The sequence below is a fragment of the Oryzias latipes genome, chromosome 5 (genome assembly GCF_002234675.1).
Source record: "Oryzias latipes chromosome 5, ASM223467v1".
NCBI classification, from domain to species: domain Eukaryota; kingdom Metazoa; phylum Chordata; class Actinopteri; order Beloniformes; family Adrianichthyidae; genus Oryzias; species Oryzias latipes.
The window spans coordinates 3,841,267-3,859,472 of record NC_019863.2 but is presented as its reverse complement, the minus strand read 5'-3'; the positions used below and the strand labels follow the sequence as shown (position 1 = coordinate 3,859,472).

The following is an 18,206-nucleotide window of genomic DNA, read 5'->3' as shown; positions in this document are numbered from 1 at the left end:
AAAATGTTAGTTTTTTTTCTTTTTTCAAAAAAATGTGCATAATTTCTGACTTATTTCTAGTGGGTATGATTTGCAATGAAAAAATATCAGATGCAGTTTTTCTTTCTAGAGAACAGCTCCCGTTATAAAGAAAATTATGTTTAAATTTGTTTTACATAACATAAATGAACCAAACTGTTATAAAATCTCCAGTCATTGCGTTGATCATCTGAAAAAAATCCCTTTAAATTAATTAGATCTCCAAGTCTGGCTCTTTCAGGGAGAGCAGAAATTTGACAGTGTGTCTGTGTGTGTGTGTGTGGGGGGGGGGGGGGGGGGGGCAGCGTCTGTTACCTGACATTGAACACTATCTGCCTCATTAGACAAGACGCCAACAACCAACAAGACAAACCAGTAACATCATCTGTGTCCAAACAAGGAGGAAGGCTAAAACACTTGGGGTAAATTTATGGAAGTGTTTAAAGGATTATTTGGGTTTTATGGAGAATTTATAGAGGAAAATAGAGCAAGCAGCACAATTCCAGATGATGGTTTGAGGGCTATAATTGTAGAAGCTGTTGTTCCCAAAAGCTGTGACTTCAGAAGTGGCTTGTCTTGATTTTATTTCTTGTAGAACAATTAAGGTTGAATGAGTTCCTCAAGCTGCTGGTCTGAGGAGGGAAGCTAATGTGTTTGAGACGCTGCGGCGTGTGAGCTGAGCTGAGCCGTGAGCTCGCAGGGCACTTTGTCTCCAGGGCAGTGTTGTCTGACAACCTCCTTTAAGCGGGATAGAGATATCAGCTACACATCCACGCTCATAATGGCCACATAAATTTAACTCCTGCAATGGAGGAGAAATGTTAAAAAAGTGGCTGAGAACTCATTTGTAGTCTTTTCGTTCCTCACAGGTTCTAAACAAATCCGTCTATAAACACTGAGATTTTTTTTCAAATTTTGATATATTTCAAACATATAATGTAAAGTGACCCTCTTTAAATCTGTTCAAATAAACGGGGTCAATTTATTTTGTTATTGTGAAATATAAACACTTCCTTTATAATAAGACAGATGCTTTAATCAAAAGACTTGTGTTTGAGCCAGCTGCAGATGATAAAGTCAACCTTTCTTTGCCTGTAAAGTCCAGGCGTTGACGGTGAAATGTGACGGTCAGTGACTTTGCCTAAATTAGAAGTTGTAAAGAGAGGAAGCGGCGTTTCTTGGCAGCCAAGATGTCACGCTGCCGATGGCCAGGATCCTGCAGCCTCTATTGATTGCTGGATCCCAGGCTGCTACAAGGCTGATGCATTTCAATGTGTCCCTCAATAGAAGATTAATGTTGTTGCTAAAGAGCGGATTCCATCACTGCCCTCTCCTTTTTGTGTCCATGAAACGTGTTTGCCAAACGGACACAAAAGTAAACGCCTAAACTAGTTCACTTCCACCAGAAACAACAAGGATGTGAAGCAAAATAGAAGTCCTGTTTTAAAAAATAGACCAATAAACAAGAATAAGTAAGTAATTTTTTAAGGCCGGTCTTATGAAACAAACATTGTTTGGAATTGTTGTATAATATTGCAACTGAAAAGGATTTGCAGAAAGCAAAGTCATTTCGTATCAAGTTTTATTTAAAGGCTTTACGTTTCTCTCACTGTGACCTGAAAAGACAGATGTTTTCTGAACCGATTCTCTACTGTGCTTTAATGTCATCCTCAGGTTTCTACTGTGAGCTGCATCATTTCACCGACTTTACTCCTAAAACAAACATGTTGCTGAAATAGTTGCATCCACCCATTCATCCATCCATCCATCCATCCATCCATCCATCCATCCATCCATCCATCCATCCATCCATCCACCTATTCACTCATCCACCCATCCATCCATCCATCCATCCATCCATCCATCCATCCATCCATCCATCCATCCATCCATCCATCCATCCACCCATCCATCCATCCACCCATCCATCCATCCATCCATCCATCCATCCATCCACCTATTCACTCATCCACCCATCCATCCATCCATCCATCCATCCATCCATCCATCCATCCATCCATCCATCCATCCATCCATCCATCCATCCATCCATCCACCTATTCACTCATCCACCCATCCATCCATCCATCCATCCAACTATCCATCCATCTATCCACCTATTCACTTACTAACAGGATTGAGGAAAGGAGAGTAAGGTGGTAGGAACACTATGAACATCCTTGGATGAGTGGTGAACCAGGCCCTGACCAGTGGGCCACGGTGGAAATTCACTTTGTCCCATACAATAACATATAGTGGTAGGTGAGGCCCTAAGATCTCTCATTTTCAGGGATCAATTCAAAATGAAGGCGGTCCATGAAGATGAGGAGCTTCTGTGTATTGTATGGGCCAAGACTGGGGATGTGAGTGATCACACCATTCTCAGATATGGCCACACACATAGTTATATTGCCCCCTCACTGGCCTGGGACATCCTCCTTCATTAGTTAAGTTCTAGTCTCACCTGACTGTCAATTGCTGTAATAAATTTATCAAATGTTCCGAAGGATTCATATTTTGTATTCATGGTATTATGTTCTTGACTGATTTTGACAATTGAACAGACTATTGTGCATATGATGACTTACACAATGAAATGATGCTGACTCATTTTGGAGCGAACAACCATTAGACTGAGAATCAACAATCAGTTTAGATCAACAAGATCTATTCACTTGGAAATTGTGCTAAATGAAGCCTACCTGTAATCACTTGCAAAGCTGTACTAAGATATTTGCAATTTGATGAAAGTAATGAGAAATGCCATTCTGTTGTGAACAATTGCCAAGTGGTTTGGAGGTTTGTCCATGTTGTTTTGAGAATGTAATTTCTGTTTCAAGGAATGAGCCAAACCAATGGAGAAAAACTGTACTACATTTTGATCAACATGACAATTGATAATGTAGCAAAGAGCAGAGAATTGTACATAATCATTTGCATGGATGTACCAAAGCAATTGCAACTTGTTCAAAGAAGTGAGAAACTGCTTATATGACGTGCACAAGTGACATCATGATGTGAAGATTGAACAAATAGTTTTGTGAATTTCATTCTGATCTGAGAATTGTACTAAAGCGACTGAGAAAAACTGTAATTCAAATGTAATGTAACTATAAAACTGACAAAAGACTTTGAATAGAGAGAAATGCTTAGTTCTTGATGACAAATCATCTTTTAATAAAACAAAGGAGGTCAGTGTTGGTGAAGAAGATGATTACTTTGGGGAATTACAGCAGACCCAGGTAGAAAACAACAGAAGATCTTTTATCTGTTGTTGACTACACCCTCTGTGTCCCAGATTTACGGAAAACAGTCACAGGAAAGTGTACATTAAGATGGAGTTCCTTTTTAGGGCCCAGTCTTATTGTTTCCACTCAGAGCGAAGACGAGCAGACAAACTCTTTCCCCCTCGGATGGAGGGGGAAAATGGAGACAAGCTGTCGAAGATGTCCTCTTCACCCCTCAATGCAGGCGTGTCTGTTTGATGTACACATAAGTCACAAAATACTGTATTTGGACTCAAATCTATTCCCCTAAAACAAAGATTTTAAATGGGACAGAAAGAAGATGAATGAAAAATGTGACCCGGCTTTGAACTTTGCATGTTAAAGCTGCATTTATCATTGACCAAACAGAGTTAGACTGTCATGCACAACAATATGCAAAAATAGAACTCAAACATTTTATTGATACATTTTTGTGTTGGTAATTTAAAATGTTTACATGTTGGATAGAGATCAGAAAACCAGACTCTGTATCCCCAAATGTGTGGGATGTCTAAACAAATAACAGCCTGTAAAATGCTTTTTCTCATGTGTTTTCATTTTCCTCATGTTTGTAATTGATTGGGGTAAAAGAGGCTCTGCAGCTGACATCACACCTCCTTTTCCTAACCTTACATGTAAGGTGTATTAGAGCTCTCTTGTTTCAAGGACACCTTGTTGACGTTCACATGATTACACATTCTCATTGAGACCCTGCTGGGATTTGTCCCACTCAAACCTAATCCTCAGATTTTTTTAATCAGTGACCCTTTGATCGGAGGTCCAAATACTGCTTTAAAATTGTAATTCTTGATTTTGGACCAGACCTTTGTATCTGTATAAACATTCAACAAACAACCAGGGAAATGTGCTGGTAATTCATCAGATGCTTTTCTTTGTTCTTCTCAGCAAAGTGACTTGTATAAGGATTTGGATTTTTGTGCTGGACTCCCTTTCGGATGCCGGTTAGGAATCCAGTTCAGGACCTGCTGTGTCACAGACCATGATAGGTTCAGAGTCAAAAATGAACCTAGCAGGCAAGTCTTGTCTGAAGTTGTGAATAGTTTAGTCAAAGACTTGAGTTGAGAAATGTTGGGCACTCTTCCTCTCAGGATACTCTAGCAGCAGAGAACAAGATGGCGCCCAGACATCATTAGCCGGACCGGAAGTCCTTGACCATAACCAAAGGTTCACCCCCTTTCAGTCAAGAAATACTCGGGACCCTAACACTTACAGTTTTATTTCCCCGTTTTGGGCTTTAAACCACTGGAGATGTCTCCGTCAAAACCAACTAATCCCTAATTGTTTGTTATTGTTTGTTTTGTCTCAGGGACCTGGTCTGCAAATTAGCCCTTAGCTAGATGGTCTGTGGACATGGCATTGGTTGCATTTAGTTTTTCCGGATTCCTTTTTTTTTAGGAGTTTTTCCTCACTGCGAAGGAAGATCTAAGGGCAGGGATGCCCTGTTTAGTTTAGTCTGTTTAATTAATGCACCGTAGTAGTATTTTTAATATTTTCCAATAGAATTCTATGCATTTATGATCCTTTTGATTGTATGTTTACGTTACAATTACCAGTACAAAGTCAATTGAGACGACTGTTGTTGTGAATTTGGGATATAAAAAAACGGAATTGAATTGAAATTGAAAACGTAACTGTTTTTTCTTCTCCTGTCCCTTTTCAAATAAATAATCAATAATGGGCCGACTAAGCACTACAGGGTTCTAATGCTTCAGAAAGGGGAACAGAACTGAGACCACAAATCTCCCGTAAACCTTTTGAATGCACAGGCTGATGTGTGTGAGATCCTCTCCGGAGTCTGTCATTAGTGTTTGGTGCAGAAGATCAACACCTCCAGCCTGACCCAATGAGAAAAAAATGAAAACATCCTTAGTGCCCCAACAAGAGCGGGTCCAAAGGTGAAACCATATCATGTTTTTTAATGAGATGGACACATAAAGCTTTTGGCTTTAAGTGTACTCTGCAGTTTTTTTGTTTTTTCAGGTATTGTGGGGAGAAGCAGACGATACATCAGTTTTCAGTTCAGAGGTTTTTGAATTACCTGGACCTTAAATTATGATGAAATGCCTCTGATGCTCCAAGCAAAGCACTAAATCGGACTCTGATCTTCTTAGAGGCGTTCCCTCCCTCCTCTTCAGTCATTCTGTGGTAGATTTTCTGGTGTGGATTATTGGACTCTTCCATGACACACTTTTTGTCGCAGCATTTGCTGTTGGAAAAAGGGGTCTTGAATTTTTCCTTCGTGCTTTAGCACACAGAAGAGTTGATGTTAAGCTAATGATATAATGAAATACAGGCAGTTTTTCTTTTTTGTCTTAGCCAAACCTGTCAAAGTTAATACTGGAAGACACAAACTCAGTCACTCTCTTTTCTATCCAGAGAGCTTTCTGCAAAGGAAACAGGTCTGCACTTGACAACACATCCCTAACATTTCCAAGCTCAATCATGTCCTATTTTGGGAAATTTGTTGTTCTATAATCAGAAACTGAAATTACCATCCACAAGTGAGCTCCATTCTTAAGACCAAACTGGAAATATCCCCAGCATGTTTTAATCCTGTAATGTAGGAGAGGGGCGGGACCCAGAAGCAGGACAGATGAAAGAACATTCTTTACTGAGCCCCAGCCGTGGTGGTGGAGGGCTTGGGTGGGTGATGACACGGATGAGCTGCTGGTCTGGTGGAAGCCGCCATGACTGAAGATTTTGGACCTTGATTGGTGTCCCGTGGCATGACAAGTGGTCGACAGTGGTGAAGACGAAGTTGGTAGTGATTCCGGGAGAAGCAGAACAAAGAGAGGGTCAGCGTGCAGATGAAAGTGAGGATCTTTGGCATAAAGCTTGGCAATTAGCTTGCCTTGAGACCATAGCTAAAGAAGACACCACCCATACGTCACGACCATTGGAAGTGGTCACTTGAACGTCCATTGCCAAAGGCGGAGTGAACGCAGCTTTACTGACCCTTGTGTGTTGTTTAAGTGTTCACTGCAACCTGTCGCCCACAGCAGCCTGTTCACTGAGCGTTCCACAACCTTGATATTTTGTTTGGGCCACCTCTGTGCCCCGTACAGGATTACCCGTTTTTCACCCGCGGACTGCCCTTACCCACCCGTAAGGGCAGTCGTGTCTAAGGCACAACACACTTGAAGATCACCTGACAAAGCTCACGATGGTGCTTTGAAGATATGTTAACAAGGATGTCTAACTATTTCAAATAATATTTATTTGAAATAGAAAAAGAGCAGAAAAGCAAATCAGACACTCCTGTACTTTTGATCTTTGTTTACCTGTGAGACTGAAGGCCTCAGAGTCAGTGCCCTCGCCAACACTGCTGTTAGTGCTTCACATCATTGCCCTTGTTTAATCTTTGCCAGCTGACCACCATTCAAGAGTAAATATAGCTTTCCTTACTTCACCAGTGGCGCACAGTAAATGCAGGGTTAAAGTGTGTCCATGAGCTTCAGAGGATGTGAGGTGGGGTTAAGCAGGAAACAGGGAGAGCAGTTTCCTGTTTGGTATTAAAAAAGAGCCTGTTGTGCAGCAATCAAACGGGTAGATGGGCGGTCAGGGAAAAAGGCTGGTTTATCCATGCAGGCCACTTTAGTTCAGACCCAGAATCCATTTCACTCTGCTGTGTAACACAGTTTCTTATGAAAGTCTTTGTGTTATCGTAGAGTCTATTACATGAATTTATGAGTTTGAGTATGAAGTTAAATCGTTCAAAATCACTTTGAACCTTTATCTTTTGTGTAACGTTTTCTATCAGAGAGATTTAGTAAAAAGAACTGGGAAGCATAAATGCTTTTAACCGAAATATTTTCAAATTAAAACGAGTTGATCTCTTTTCCACAAAACCGAAAAAGGCTGTTTGTAAATGCACCCAAACACAAACCCTCTGGTAAGACAACACCCAAATGTGTCTTTGACATTACTTTAAATAAAAAAAGCTGTTTTCTATTTATAAGAGATCTAAATAAATAAAATGTGTCTTGGTAAAAAGTTGTTCTGGTGGTGTCCTTAAATGGGTCATATCCACGATGGGGTTTTTCCAGAGCTTTAATTTGATTAAATATGTGTCACCACAGCAGCTCCCCTCAAACCTTCAAACCTACACAAAGGCGTGTGTGATCGCAGACCGGATCCCGCAGCAGCAGCGGCAGGATCCCGCAGGCTGCTGCTTCAGTGCGCAGATTTGGTTTCCAGTCGCGTGCGTCCTGTGCGCGCGGGGATGCGCAGCAGACGATCAGCTGAGCAGCGGAGGGCAGAGCCGTTCAGCGGGAGTTGCTGCGGGGATTGTGCTTTCACATGCCTCCCCAGGAGCCGCGCGGTGGACCTGCGTTTGCGGAGGGGATGCTGGAGACGGTCGCTGCTCGAAAATGAACGCAGGTGAGAAGATTTCTACAGAAGACTCAAGCCTCAAAGTCAGAAGATTTGGTCGAGTTTTTGGTTTTTACTATTATCTGAAAAGAACATTGAAGGTGGAATATGTAGGATGGTTCGTTTTTCAAAATATTTTTTTATGTTATTTTCACAACTCTGTAATAGAGCAGTAAGGGGTTTCTGTGTGCTTCATTGTCGTTTATGGCACACTCATCCCCGCAATTATATTCTTGTCTCGGCAAGGGTTAACAAATGAGGATACAGTCTAATGGAAAGCTGCTTTTTGAACCAGGATTAAGTTAATTTAAGAGAGCATAACATAAATACTCGTTTTTTTCTGGTTTATTAAAAGTCTAAAAGTAAAGGGGCCTGTTAGGGGCCACACTAACATGAATGACAGGAAGTGAGTCAGGGAAATCCCTCAGTCTCCTTTGTATTCCTCTTCTGAAGCAGTGTGTGTGGTGTGTGTGTAGTATATATATATATGTAAAAAGAGAGACAAAATTCCTGCTACTGAACAGTGTAGATTTCCAGATTCTTTGATTTCTTCCAGATCATCAAGTGTCAATGAAATATGTGTCCAATCAAATGAGTAAACTAGAATGAATGTCAAATCCATTCACATGTTAGTTTCCTAAAGTTCAGTCCACTGTTGTTTTTCCACATCCAAAGAATCCAAAGGGAACATTCTTAGAACATTCTAGCACACTGGATGGTCACATGACTTTGCTAAATTCAAAGTGTTTCCACACATTAGACTAGAATGATGGACTGATCCGTTTTTGCTGCATCCCATTTGTGTCATCCACTGTGATGCGCTTGCCATTATAGTGAAATAAACCTACCGTGTCTCAATCCAAATGGTATTTTCCAATATTTATATAATAAATGTATTTTATTTTGAAACAATTTTATATGGTATAGGTTGATTGGAGTCACAGCTTGCCTCAGACAGATCAATATGGTTGGATTGTACCAATGGGATGTGATTCATCTGTTAATCATGACACATTTCGTGAAAACTTGCATTGACTTCACGCTTTTTATTTCTGGAAAGTTTTCTTTGAGAAGCTTTATCCACCATAGGAGGAAATAGGAGAATATGATGTGTGGGAATGTACAAATCTGAAAAATAAACAACACAAAATCAGTGATTTGTATCAGTGTTTTACTTAAACACTCTTGTTTGCACTTTAACCAACCCAAAATAGTTTTGGGCAGTTTAAGAGCCAAACTTTTTTAGTTACTTGAGCAGTTTTCTCTCTAGAGGGTGATAAGTGTGCAAAACCAAAGTGGAACACATTTGTGATAAAATGCCCTATTTTATAACTATTCCTATTCCATGACCATTTCAGTCTTTTGCCAGTTTTAGGTCACAGGAACAGCACACCAATGACCTGTGGTCTATTTTAAAGTGCATAATCTTACAGTTTCCTTTTCCTGTTGTTCTCTCAGACTGCACAAAGCCTTCGGTTGCTCCCAAGCCAAGAATTGTTTGTCACGACAACCTGAAGCCGCCCTCCTCTCCTGCGTCAACAAGTCGTCTCAAACCCTCTATCGCTCCAAAACCCAAAGCCTCAGTGCTGTTAAATGGCAACCAGGAAAGCATTCGTAATGGCATTGTGCCTTTTGTACAAGATGATGTTGATGACAGGCACGATAAAAGGTCTTGTGAAAGAATTAGAGATACATCTTCCTCAAAGAAAGTCCTGAAGGCTGGTATCTTCAGATCTCCACTAACACACTTAGTGACTGTGACAAAGGTACCCCTGGATGAAGACGTGACAGAGGAGGAGAAAGAAGAGGACAATTTACTTCAAGAAATAATTGAAGAATGGAGATTAAGTGACAATGCTCTGACAGATGAAGCTGACTCCCTGGAAACACTGTGGCTCAGTGAGGCCAGGCTCACAGCTGACTCTGAGGAGACAGAGGGAACAATCGACACCAAAGCCGAGGAGGACACAGATGCTGAAGCTTTTGATGCAGGTGAAGCTCTGGCTGACACTGAAGGCCTCTCAGTGGAAGACCTGTCTGTCGGTAGTGCTGAGGAGGAGGCGTGCCAACATCCCTGCAAAGATCCAGAGGAAAAGCAAAGATGGCTACAGCTCAGAGAGAGTGGAAGTTCAGCAGAAGGTCTTTCTAGACTGGACCATTGTCCCCTTGTTGAGGACAATATAGGGAATGCAGATGCTGAGTGTGTAATAGAGGAGAAAGAGGAAGAGTTAGGTCATGATTGTAGTTTCACTTGTACCATCCTGAAGTTGAGATGTGGCCAGAAGACAAAGGAAAAGGTTCAAGGCCAGCAGGACACCTGCTCTAATGACTTTAGAGGAGATGACCACAAGCAGGTTTGTGAGACGGTGATGGAGAGTGGAGGAGATCATGAGCCCTTTTACATTTCTACTGAAGACAATATGAGCAGAGAGTTGAGACCAGAGGATGAACTCACAGAAAACAGTTTTTCCACCGTGAACAGCAGCTTAGTGCTGAATGGCAAATGTGAGGAGACAGCAGAAAATGAAAAAAAGGATTACTTGGGCTTTGGTGACCGTGGGAAGCATGGTGTGAGGACAGCTCAGAAGAAGTTGTTTGATCAATCCGAAGATGCCAAGTTTGATGTATTTGGAAACAAACTAAACAATTTGGGCTGCCGGCCGAGTTTCCGACAGAAATCTGTGCTGACAGAGGCAGGCACTTTGCTGACTTCTTCTCTGTCAGAAAGCCAACTTCTTTCACCAAACATCAGTGTTTTTGAAGATAAAGATGCTCACATTGCGCCCTTTCTGGATGAAACAACTGATATGGAACTGGACAGCAACGAGCGTCTTTACGAAGGCTTTGCTTCATTGGCTCAAACGGTTTTTCCTTTTACCAGCAAGGCCACTGGGATTCCCTCACCCTCTCTGTCACAGCGGAACACAAACCCCATGGGGGATACGGGAGCCCTGCTTTTCCAGAAGTCTTACAAAAGTGGACTCCGACCACCATCAAAAAGCTCCAGCCCCATGTTAAATTCAACGCGGCACAAGGGCTTAACAAAACCTAACTATCTGTCCTTGTACTCGCGCTCCCTCTCTTTGGAGGGGCAGGACGCACATCTGCATGTCCACAGGGACGGATCTCCCAGACAAAGAGGTGCCTTGTACTCGTCAGACAGCTTCTCTAGGAGCTCACCCCAGTCCTCCAGTGCCCTGTCCACACCCACATCTCTGGTAGATATTCCTCCTCCGTTTGAGCTGGCCTACATCACCAAGAAGCCCATTACAAAAAGTTCTCCCTCACTTCTCACAGTGGGAGACTCCACAGAGAAACACAGGAAAAAGAAATCCTCCATTAAACGTTTCCTGATGCTCAAGTTTGGTTGGAAAACAGAAAACAAGCACACGACAGAAGAAAAAAAGCCTTCAGCTGATTCCAGCCATCGCTGTTCAAGTAGACTGCTGGAGTTTGACAGGCACAGCCTTAGTGGTTCTCCAAAGTTCAACTCAAGGCCGCCTAGCAAGCCTCTGGTTTCACCTGAGCCCGCCTCTTCCTTTTTGTTCTACCAGGAGAGCAGGAGGAAAGGGAATTCTGTGGCCTTCCTGAATCGCAGCGTGGTCCGGGTGGAATCCTTCGAGGACCGATCCCGCGTGCCTTTCACCCCCCTCCCCCTGACCAAGCCCCGCTCCATCTCCTTCCCCAACGCAGATACCTCAGATTATGAGAATGTTCCTCCCATCAGCTCGGACTACGAGAACGTTCAGGTGCCTCACTGGAGGGCTGCTCGGATGGCACCCCGCGCAGACTTCTTTGAGCGTCCCTTTCGGGCCTCGTCTTCCGCTAATGAGACGGATGGTTACGTGGACATGAGCAGCCTGCCAGGGTTTGAGAAGAAAACCCAGTCAGCTAAACAGGAAAGTGAAAGGTGCGTAAACAACAACATTCATCTGAAAATCCACACATTCAGGCTTTAAAAATAAACCAGTTTGTTGGAATTATTGTCCAACCTAAACCTGTCAGTTTGCCCCAGGGCAGCTGTGGCTACATCACTAGCTTACCATTACCAAGTGTGAATGAGGAGTGAATGAAAACTGGACACATTGTGAGCGCTTTGAGCGTCTGGAAAAGCACAGATAAATCCAATCCATAATATTATTATTATTATAAAAAAAGTATTTGATTCTGGATGTCTAACAACCGTGCTGTTAGAAAGTTGTCAATGTGAATAAATATGTTATGGCATCCATTAAATTATTTAAGACAGTTATGTCTTTTAATTTTCATGAACACAAGGCAAAGATGTGCTTCTGTTTAAAAAGACACATTTCAATTCATGTTTTGTATAAAGATGATAACTACACAAATCAGGAAAGGGTTGGTAAAATAATTTGACCAAAAATAATACATATAAGCAGATGCTTTAAGAAAAAGTTACGGCGAGAAAAAAAATGCTGGGCTGTTATTGAATTTCAACAATAATAAAATACAGGCCATGCTGAGCCATGTAAGAAATGAAGTCATCAGAACCACTGTGGCTGGAATGATCATCTCACGCTGGGAGAGGAAGATGAGGTGACTGGATTATTCTTTTATGAAGAAGACTAATGTATATAAATTCCCTGAAATTTGAAAAAGTTACAAAATTAAGATCTTCGTAGCCTAAAACATCCTGACGTTGTTGTCTAATGCTTTATACTAATAAAAAAAACCCAAATAAAACATTTGTAGGATTACTTCAGTCTGAGAGTAGCAGAGGAGTCACAGAAGTGAAAGATATCCATCATTTAAGGAAAGATCCCTGCAGAAAAATGTAATGACATTGTCTGTGAGGCGCAGCGATTTTCATACTAGTACCGTGGGTATGGATTGGTCCACTGACAGGTACAAATTTAGTGTTAACACACACTGTGTTTTTGTGTGGATTGATGATGCTGTTCATCATTTTAGTGGATCTTGTCTTCTTTTACTGTGACCACACGCCTTCTTTATTGCTTCTTGGTCACTTTACACGTTTTATAAATCCTCTGGGGATGAAGATTTATCCTCCTCTGATGCTCCGGTTGCTGCAGACATGGCTATGGTCGTCAGCTGTGCGAGGAAAGCTTCCTCATGCCATGTAGTGAGAGGAAGCAACTCCAGCTGTTATCTGTCACTGTTGGGACATGTTGGGTGTGAGCGGTGGAAATGCTGGCGTGAGGGTGGTCTCTGCAGATCTAAGTACAACAGGGTGGCTTCATTCATTAATCATCTGTTCAGGTGCAGGGAGGAGCGCTGATGTTGAAGGAGGCATCGTCCATATCCCTGCTGCGGTTTTACTCATCGGTATGATCAGCCGTCGTGTGCTGACACGAATCCCTCCCACCCCGCCAGAGGGAATGCATGGCGGGGTCCATGTCATACGGGTCACTTAAGATGATTAATAGTCAGAGCATTTTGGAGTCATTGCTCTTCTTCTGCAGACAGTTAGGAAGAAGAGGCAAAGATACAATCTGGATGTGTTCTGTAGTCAGCTGTTGTCACCTGCAGAGCGTCTCTCATTCATGGTTCAAAGAGTTCCTTTCTTCTTTTAGTTACAATTACAATGTAATCTATTCATTCCTTCATTCATTGAAAGAATGAAGACAAGGTTATCTCTTATTTTATTAACTTTCAAAACAAGCAAATTTCCAAAAAAAAGGTTGATGTAAATAAGACAGACTTTTTTTATTTTAGCAGGTCTGGAATTAAAGTCCATTAAAGCATCAGAGCTGCTTTAACAAAAAAAAAAAAAGATCAGTGTGTGTCAGGTTTGACAAATTAAAACACACAAAGACCCACTCCAATAAAAAATGGTTTTTTAATGGTTTTAACATGTTCTTGTAGCATTTGTCCCATGATGGGGGAGATTTATAAAATAATTTAAGGTTAAAACAGTGTTTCTCTGTATTTTTTCCTTATTCCAATCTGCGGTTTGAAAAAGAACAGGTTTGTGATGCAGAAACTGCCGTGGGCTGGCCACAAACTCCCTGCATCTATTGGGAGACAAAAGGATCCATGTGCGTCTTCATTTTCCTCATCCAAGCTGGCATCTGGCTCTGAACAGTATGGCTGGATAGCTCTGATATGTTATTTCGGGGGTGTGAGGGGCTGTTAGCTAGCGGGAGAGAGAGTGTGTAAACGAAGGAATGATGGGATGTCAACACAGGGTGACGTCCGTGCAAGCAGTCCCGCCCACAACTCTGAGGCAACTTTCTGATGAACACCTGCCGCTCTGCAAAAAATATGTCCTAAAAGACAACACAGGATTTTTGTTTTTGACTAAAAACGGCATCATCATATAATATATATATATTTTTGTACTGTGAAGCGACCTTGAGTGTCCAGAAAGGTGCTCTATAAATAAATTGTATTATTATTATTATTATCATAATTAACGACCACTGGGAACATAAATCAAAATATACAGAACACTTTTTTCCTATAAATGGGCTTTGAAAGAAAAAAGATCAAATTGTTCTAATAGTTTTATTATAACAACAGTTATTTTAATGTCATTAGATTTTAAAGCACATACTGCGTAATTTAACTAAACATAGATTTATATTAAATAGCAGTTTTTACTAGAGAAAACAAAATAGGATGCAGTTTTTATTGAACTAATATAACGTATGCAGATGGTCATCTAAAGCTGATCATACTGTCACGGCTGCCCAGTGGAGGAAAAACCCAGGAGCAGGAAGGACCCGAGACAAGTCCAGAAGAGTTCATGACATAACCACGAACGGACAACTAACCTCCAACAGATACACAAGACCCACCCATACAGAAAAAGCAGAAGACACGTCCTTAGACACTGAACACCTATAGTGAATACACACAGCTGTGACTGTCTCAAGGAGAACTCAGGGAGGAAGCACCCGGGAGAACTCACAGCTAATCTGCACAGACACAAATCAGATGTGAACCACAAAAGTATTAGTAGTAGGATAAAAAAATGAAGATGTTAAAAAGATGTATCAGATCAAGAATGGTTATTTCAATATCAATTTTACAATTTATTTCTATAGCCCAAATTCACAACAACAGTAATCTCAATGGGCTTTATACCGGTAAGGTGAACATACAATCAAAAGGATCATAAATGCATAGAATTCAATAGGAAAATACTAAACTTTAACTAAACTAAACTGGACATCCCTGCCCTTGGACCCTCCTTCGCGGTAAGGAAAAACTCCTAAAAAAAACGGAATCCGGAGAAAATGAAGAAACCTCAGGGTTGTCCACATTAAGGAGGGATCCTCCCTCAGGACGGACAGGCGATGTACCAGGGGGGTATTCCAGGAAGCATGTTTAAACTAGCCTGACTTTAAGCCTGAACTCTGGCTGAAATCCGCCTGAACTTACTTACTCGGGGTATGTCGGTTCCAAAAGACCGGATATGAGTTGGCGTAATTACGCTCGACTTGGTAACCCTGGGTTAATGCTCGTGCACAGCAAGTACATGAAGACATTCTCAATGGATCGCCGAATTCCCGAGTCACCATGGAAACGCGTGGAGAAAAAAGAAAGCGGGACACTTGAGACGGAATTGAGACGGAGTCTGAGATTTTAATGACGGCGGATAAAGATTATAAATCCATCAAAAAAGTAATACGGCTGCATCATCAAAAAAAAAGAGTTTCTGCTTCGAGAAAAATAACAAAGTTTCTGATCTTGTTTCCATTTCCCTTGTGACGCATATATATATATATATATATATATATATATATATATATATATATATATATATATTACTTCTATTAGTAACAAATAATTTAGTTAAATTTATTCAACCTAATTTCTTACGTCTATAAAACTCAATAATTGTTTATACAACTCAAATTTACGTATTAATCTAACTAAATGTCACATTACTCCATTAATCTTTTTTCCATCTTAATTAATTATATTTCTTGAACTGTCATATGTCTAAGTTTGAGCCGGCAGATATGCTCATTTTTATAACAATAAAAAGGACTGGAAAAAATGGAGTGCAAAAATTCATTAAAGAATATTCCAACATTATCATTACAATCTATTAAGGTAGGGGTGGTACATAAAATCATCATCCTCTCCTTCACTCTCACTCATGGTGCAGAGACATAATTATAGTAGGACAAAATAACTCGGCAAAACATGGCAAAACACAGTAAAATAGCTATACAACTAAACACATTCTGTCAAAAACCCACACTTAAACCCAAATCCGTCCAGACAGGCAAAGGGAATGATATCCCAGAATCCCTTGCGGTGCCGATCTAACGGCAGCATCAAAGTTACACCTACTTAATTGAATTAATTTGAATGAAAGCAAAATAACTGTCTGAAAACTATGTGGTATTTTTAAGGTGACCTAAAAAAATGATTTATCTTAACTGAAGCAAATAATTAAGTTGGATCAAAGTAAAAATGTTTATCTTTACAACATCCATACGTGGTCTTATCACCCTCTCATGTTGGAAAAAGTATTATCTGAACTTCTTCATCCACTAAATCATCTTCAAATGGACACGCCATGCTGTTTCACCTCTCTGTAAACAAACTAAGCTTCAACTAAACCTGCTCCGGACCAGGTTATGTTCAGAGCATGAGTTGCCATGGTAACTTGACCTACCCTGAAACATACCTCCATTTCTGGAACCGAAAGCTGAGGTTATCAACTTCCTTAGCCTCAAACTTATCGTGGGAGCTAGCATAACCTGCTTTCTGGAATACCCCCCTGGAGGGTGTTCCAGGAAGCATGTTTAAACTAGCCTGACTTTGACCCTGAATTCTGGCTGAAATCCGCCTGAACTTGCTTACTCGGGGTATGTCGGTTCCAAAAGACCGGATATGAGTTGGCGTAATTACGCTCCGACTTGGTAACCCTGGGTTAATGCACGTGCACAGCAAGCTAGCATAACTTGCTTTCTGGAATACCCCCCTGGTCCAACTACAACACTCAGTAATAAAGGCACAAACAATACTTTGCACTAAGTAAGGCTCATTGCAGTAATTAAGTAGACTGTTTGTAGACTTGTGTTGTTAAGTAGACTAATTTGGCAAATGAGAGTCAGGTGTGCAGCACTCAGAAACTGCACGCTGGGGTTGCTAGCAGATGAAGTGCATTCAGTAAGCTGAAGACTGCTCCTGCCGGTGACCGGAGGGGGACACAGAGCTTTGACTTCTGACACAGGGTCACTCACATTCATCCCAAGAGACAACTTCAGAGACATCAGAGAACCTGTGGAGCATGCTTCTAGGGATGCTTTTTCCAGCCTGTTCCCAAAGAAAAGCTCCCATGCAAGAGGAGAACAAATTATACAAAAGAACCCAGGGCCTTCTCACTAGGAGGTGAGAGTGCTAACCGCTACACCAGGGGTGGGCAATTATTTTAACTCGCGGGCCACATTGGGTTCTAAAATTCCATAGAAGGGCCGGACCAGGAGCAGATGTGTGGAGTGAGATTGATATAACATGGAATGTAGATGAAAACATTTGGATTGAAAATTTTATTCTAAAACAGAATATTCTAGAGTTTTTAGTTTAAAACTTTTGTTCCCATTTTAAATCTCTTTTTTATTGTGAAGCCCTTTTAGTACCTTCAAGGAGTTGTAAAGTGCTGTATGAATAAAGTTTCACTTATTCATGATCCTTTTAATAAAATAAATAACATTATTTATGAAATTAAGCAATGTCCAAATAACACTCTATGATTATCAAAGACAAAAATTCAGGAAACATATACTGATACATTTACAAAACAAAAAACAAACAAAACAAAAAACTGAAATAGTCGATCCTCTCCTGTCATACTCCTAATAAAGGCTGCAGCTCTTCACACGTGTCACAGCTGCATTCTGCACGTCTGTTTCTCATCCAGTAATAATGATAAAAGCACATTTCTGTGTCTTCTGCTGCAGCTACGCATATTTCCGTGTTACCTTTTCACCAGTACAGAGTTTCCTTCATTTATTGCAGGAGTTACATTCTAAAAGTAACCGTGATCGGTGAAATCCACGGAGAATGATAACAGATGTTTATGGCAGTAAAACTCCTCTCTGCCTAAAAACACTTTTCTCAGACAGACATGAACATTTTCACCATTTTCTCTTGTTTAAAATCTCAACCCTTCATAGAAATTAGGTCCAGGATCTTAGAATGAAAACAAAGATCTGATTGATCACAGATTTCTGATCTGAAGAGCTCCACGTTTCTGTACAGGAGACACGGCATGGACTGAGATTGATTGACAGGGTCTCCAGCCAATCAGGACACAGAACAGGGTGTGCTGTTTAAGAAAGGCAGCATGATTGCTCTAAAGAATGAGCTAAATAGGTATAGGTACAATAACCGTTCGGACTGTAACAACCGTTCGGGGTCCTTCGAGTAGTGCTGACGTCACATAATGTGATTGGCTGTCTGTTGGTCCGATGACGTATCAGATAGTGATTGGTCTGGACAAATTACGACACTACCATAGAAGAAGATATGAAGTCTGTTTTTTTTGTTTTGTTTGTTTTTTGGTTTTTTTATAAAACTTATGAA

The 18,206-nt window shown here is 41.0% G+C and overlaps 1 protein-coding gene across 2 annotated transcripts in view; it reads left to right on the top strand.

Annotated features, from left to right (window-relative positions):
• Window positions 1-7,432: 7,432 nt before the first annotated feature.
• The window catches only part of LOC101171656 (FYVE, RhoGEF and PH domain-containing protein 5), a 32,662-nt gene continuing 21,888 nt past the window's right edge, over window positions 7,433-18,206 (top strand). Inside the window, exons 1-2 of one of the 2 annotated variants that reach the window (XM_020703031.2) lie at window positions 7,433-7,685; window positions 9,135-11,586. In XM_020703031.2, coding sequence (XP_020558690.1) covers window positions 7,676-7,685; window positions 9,135-11,586 — 2,462 coding nt within the window. In that variant the 5' untranslated portion in view covers window positions 7,433-7,675. The remainder of the gene's footprint in view (window positions 7,686-9,134; window positions 11,587-18,206) is intronic. The other variant, XM_004068556.4, reaches the window with a different exon arrangement.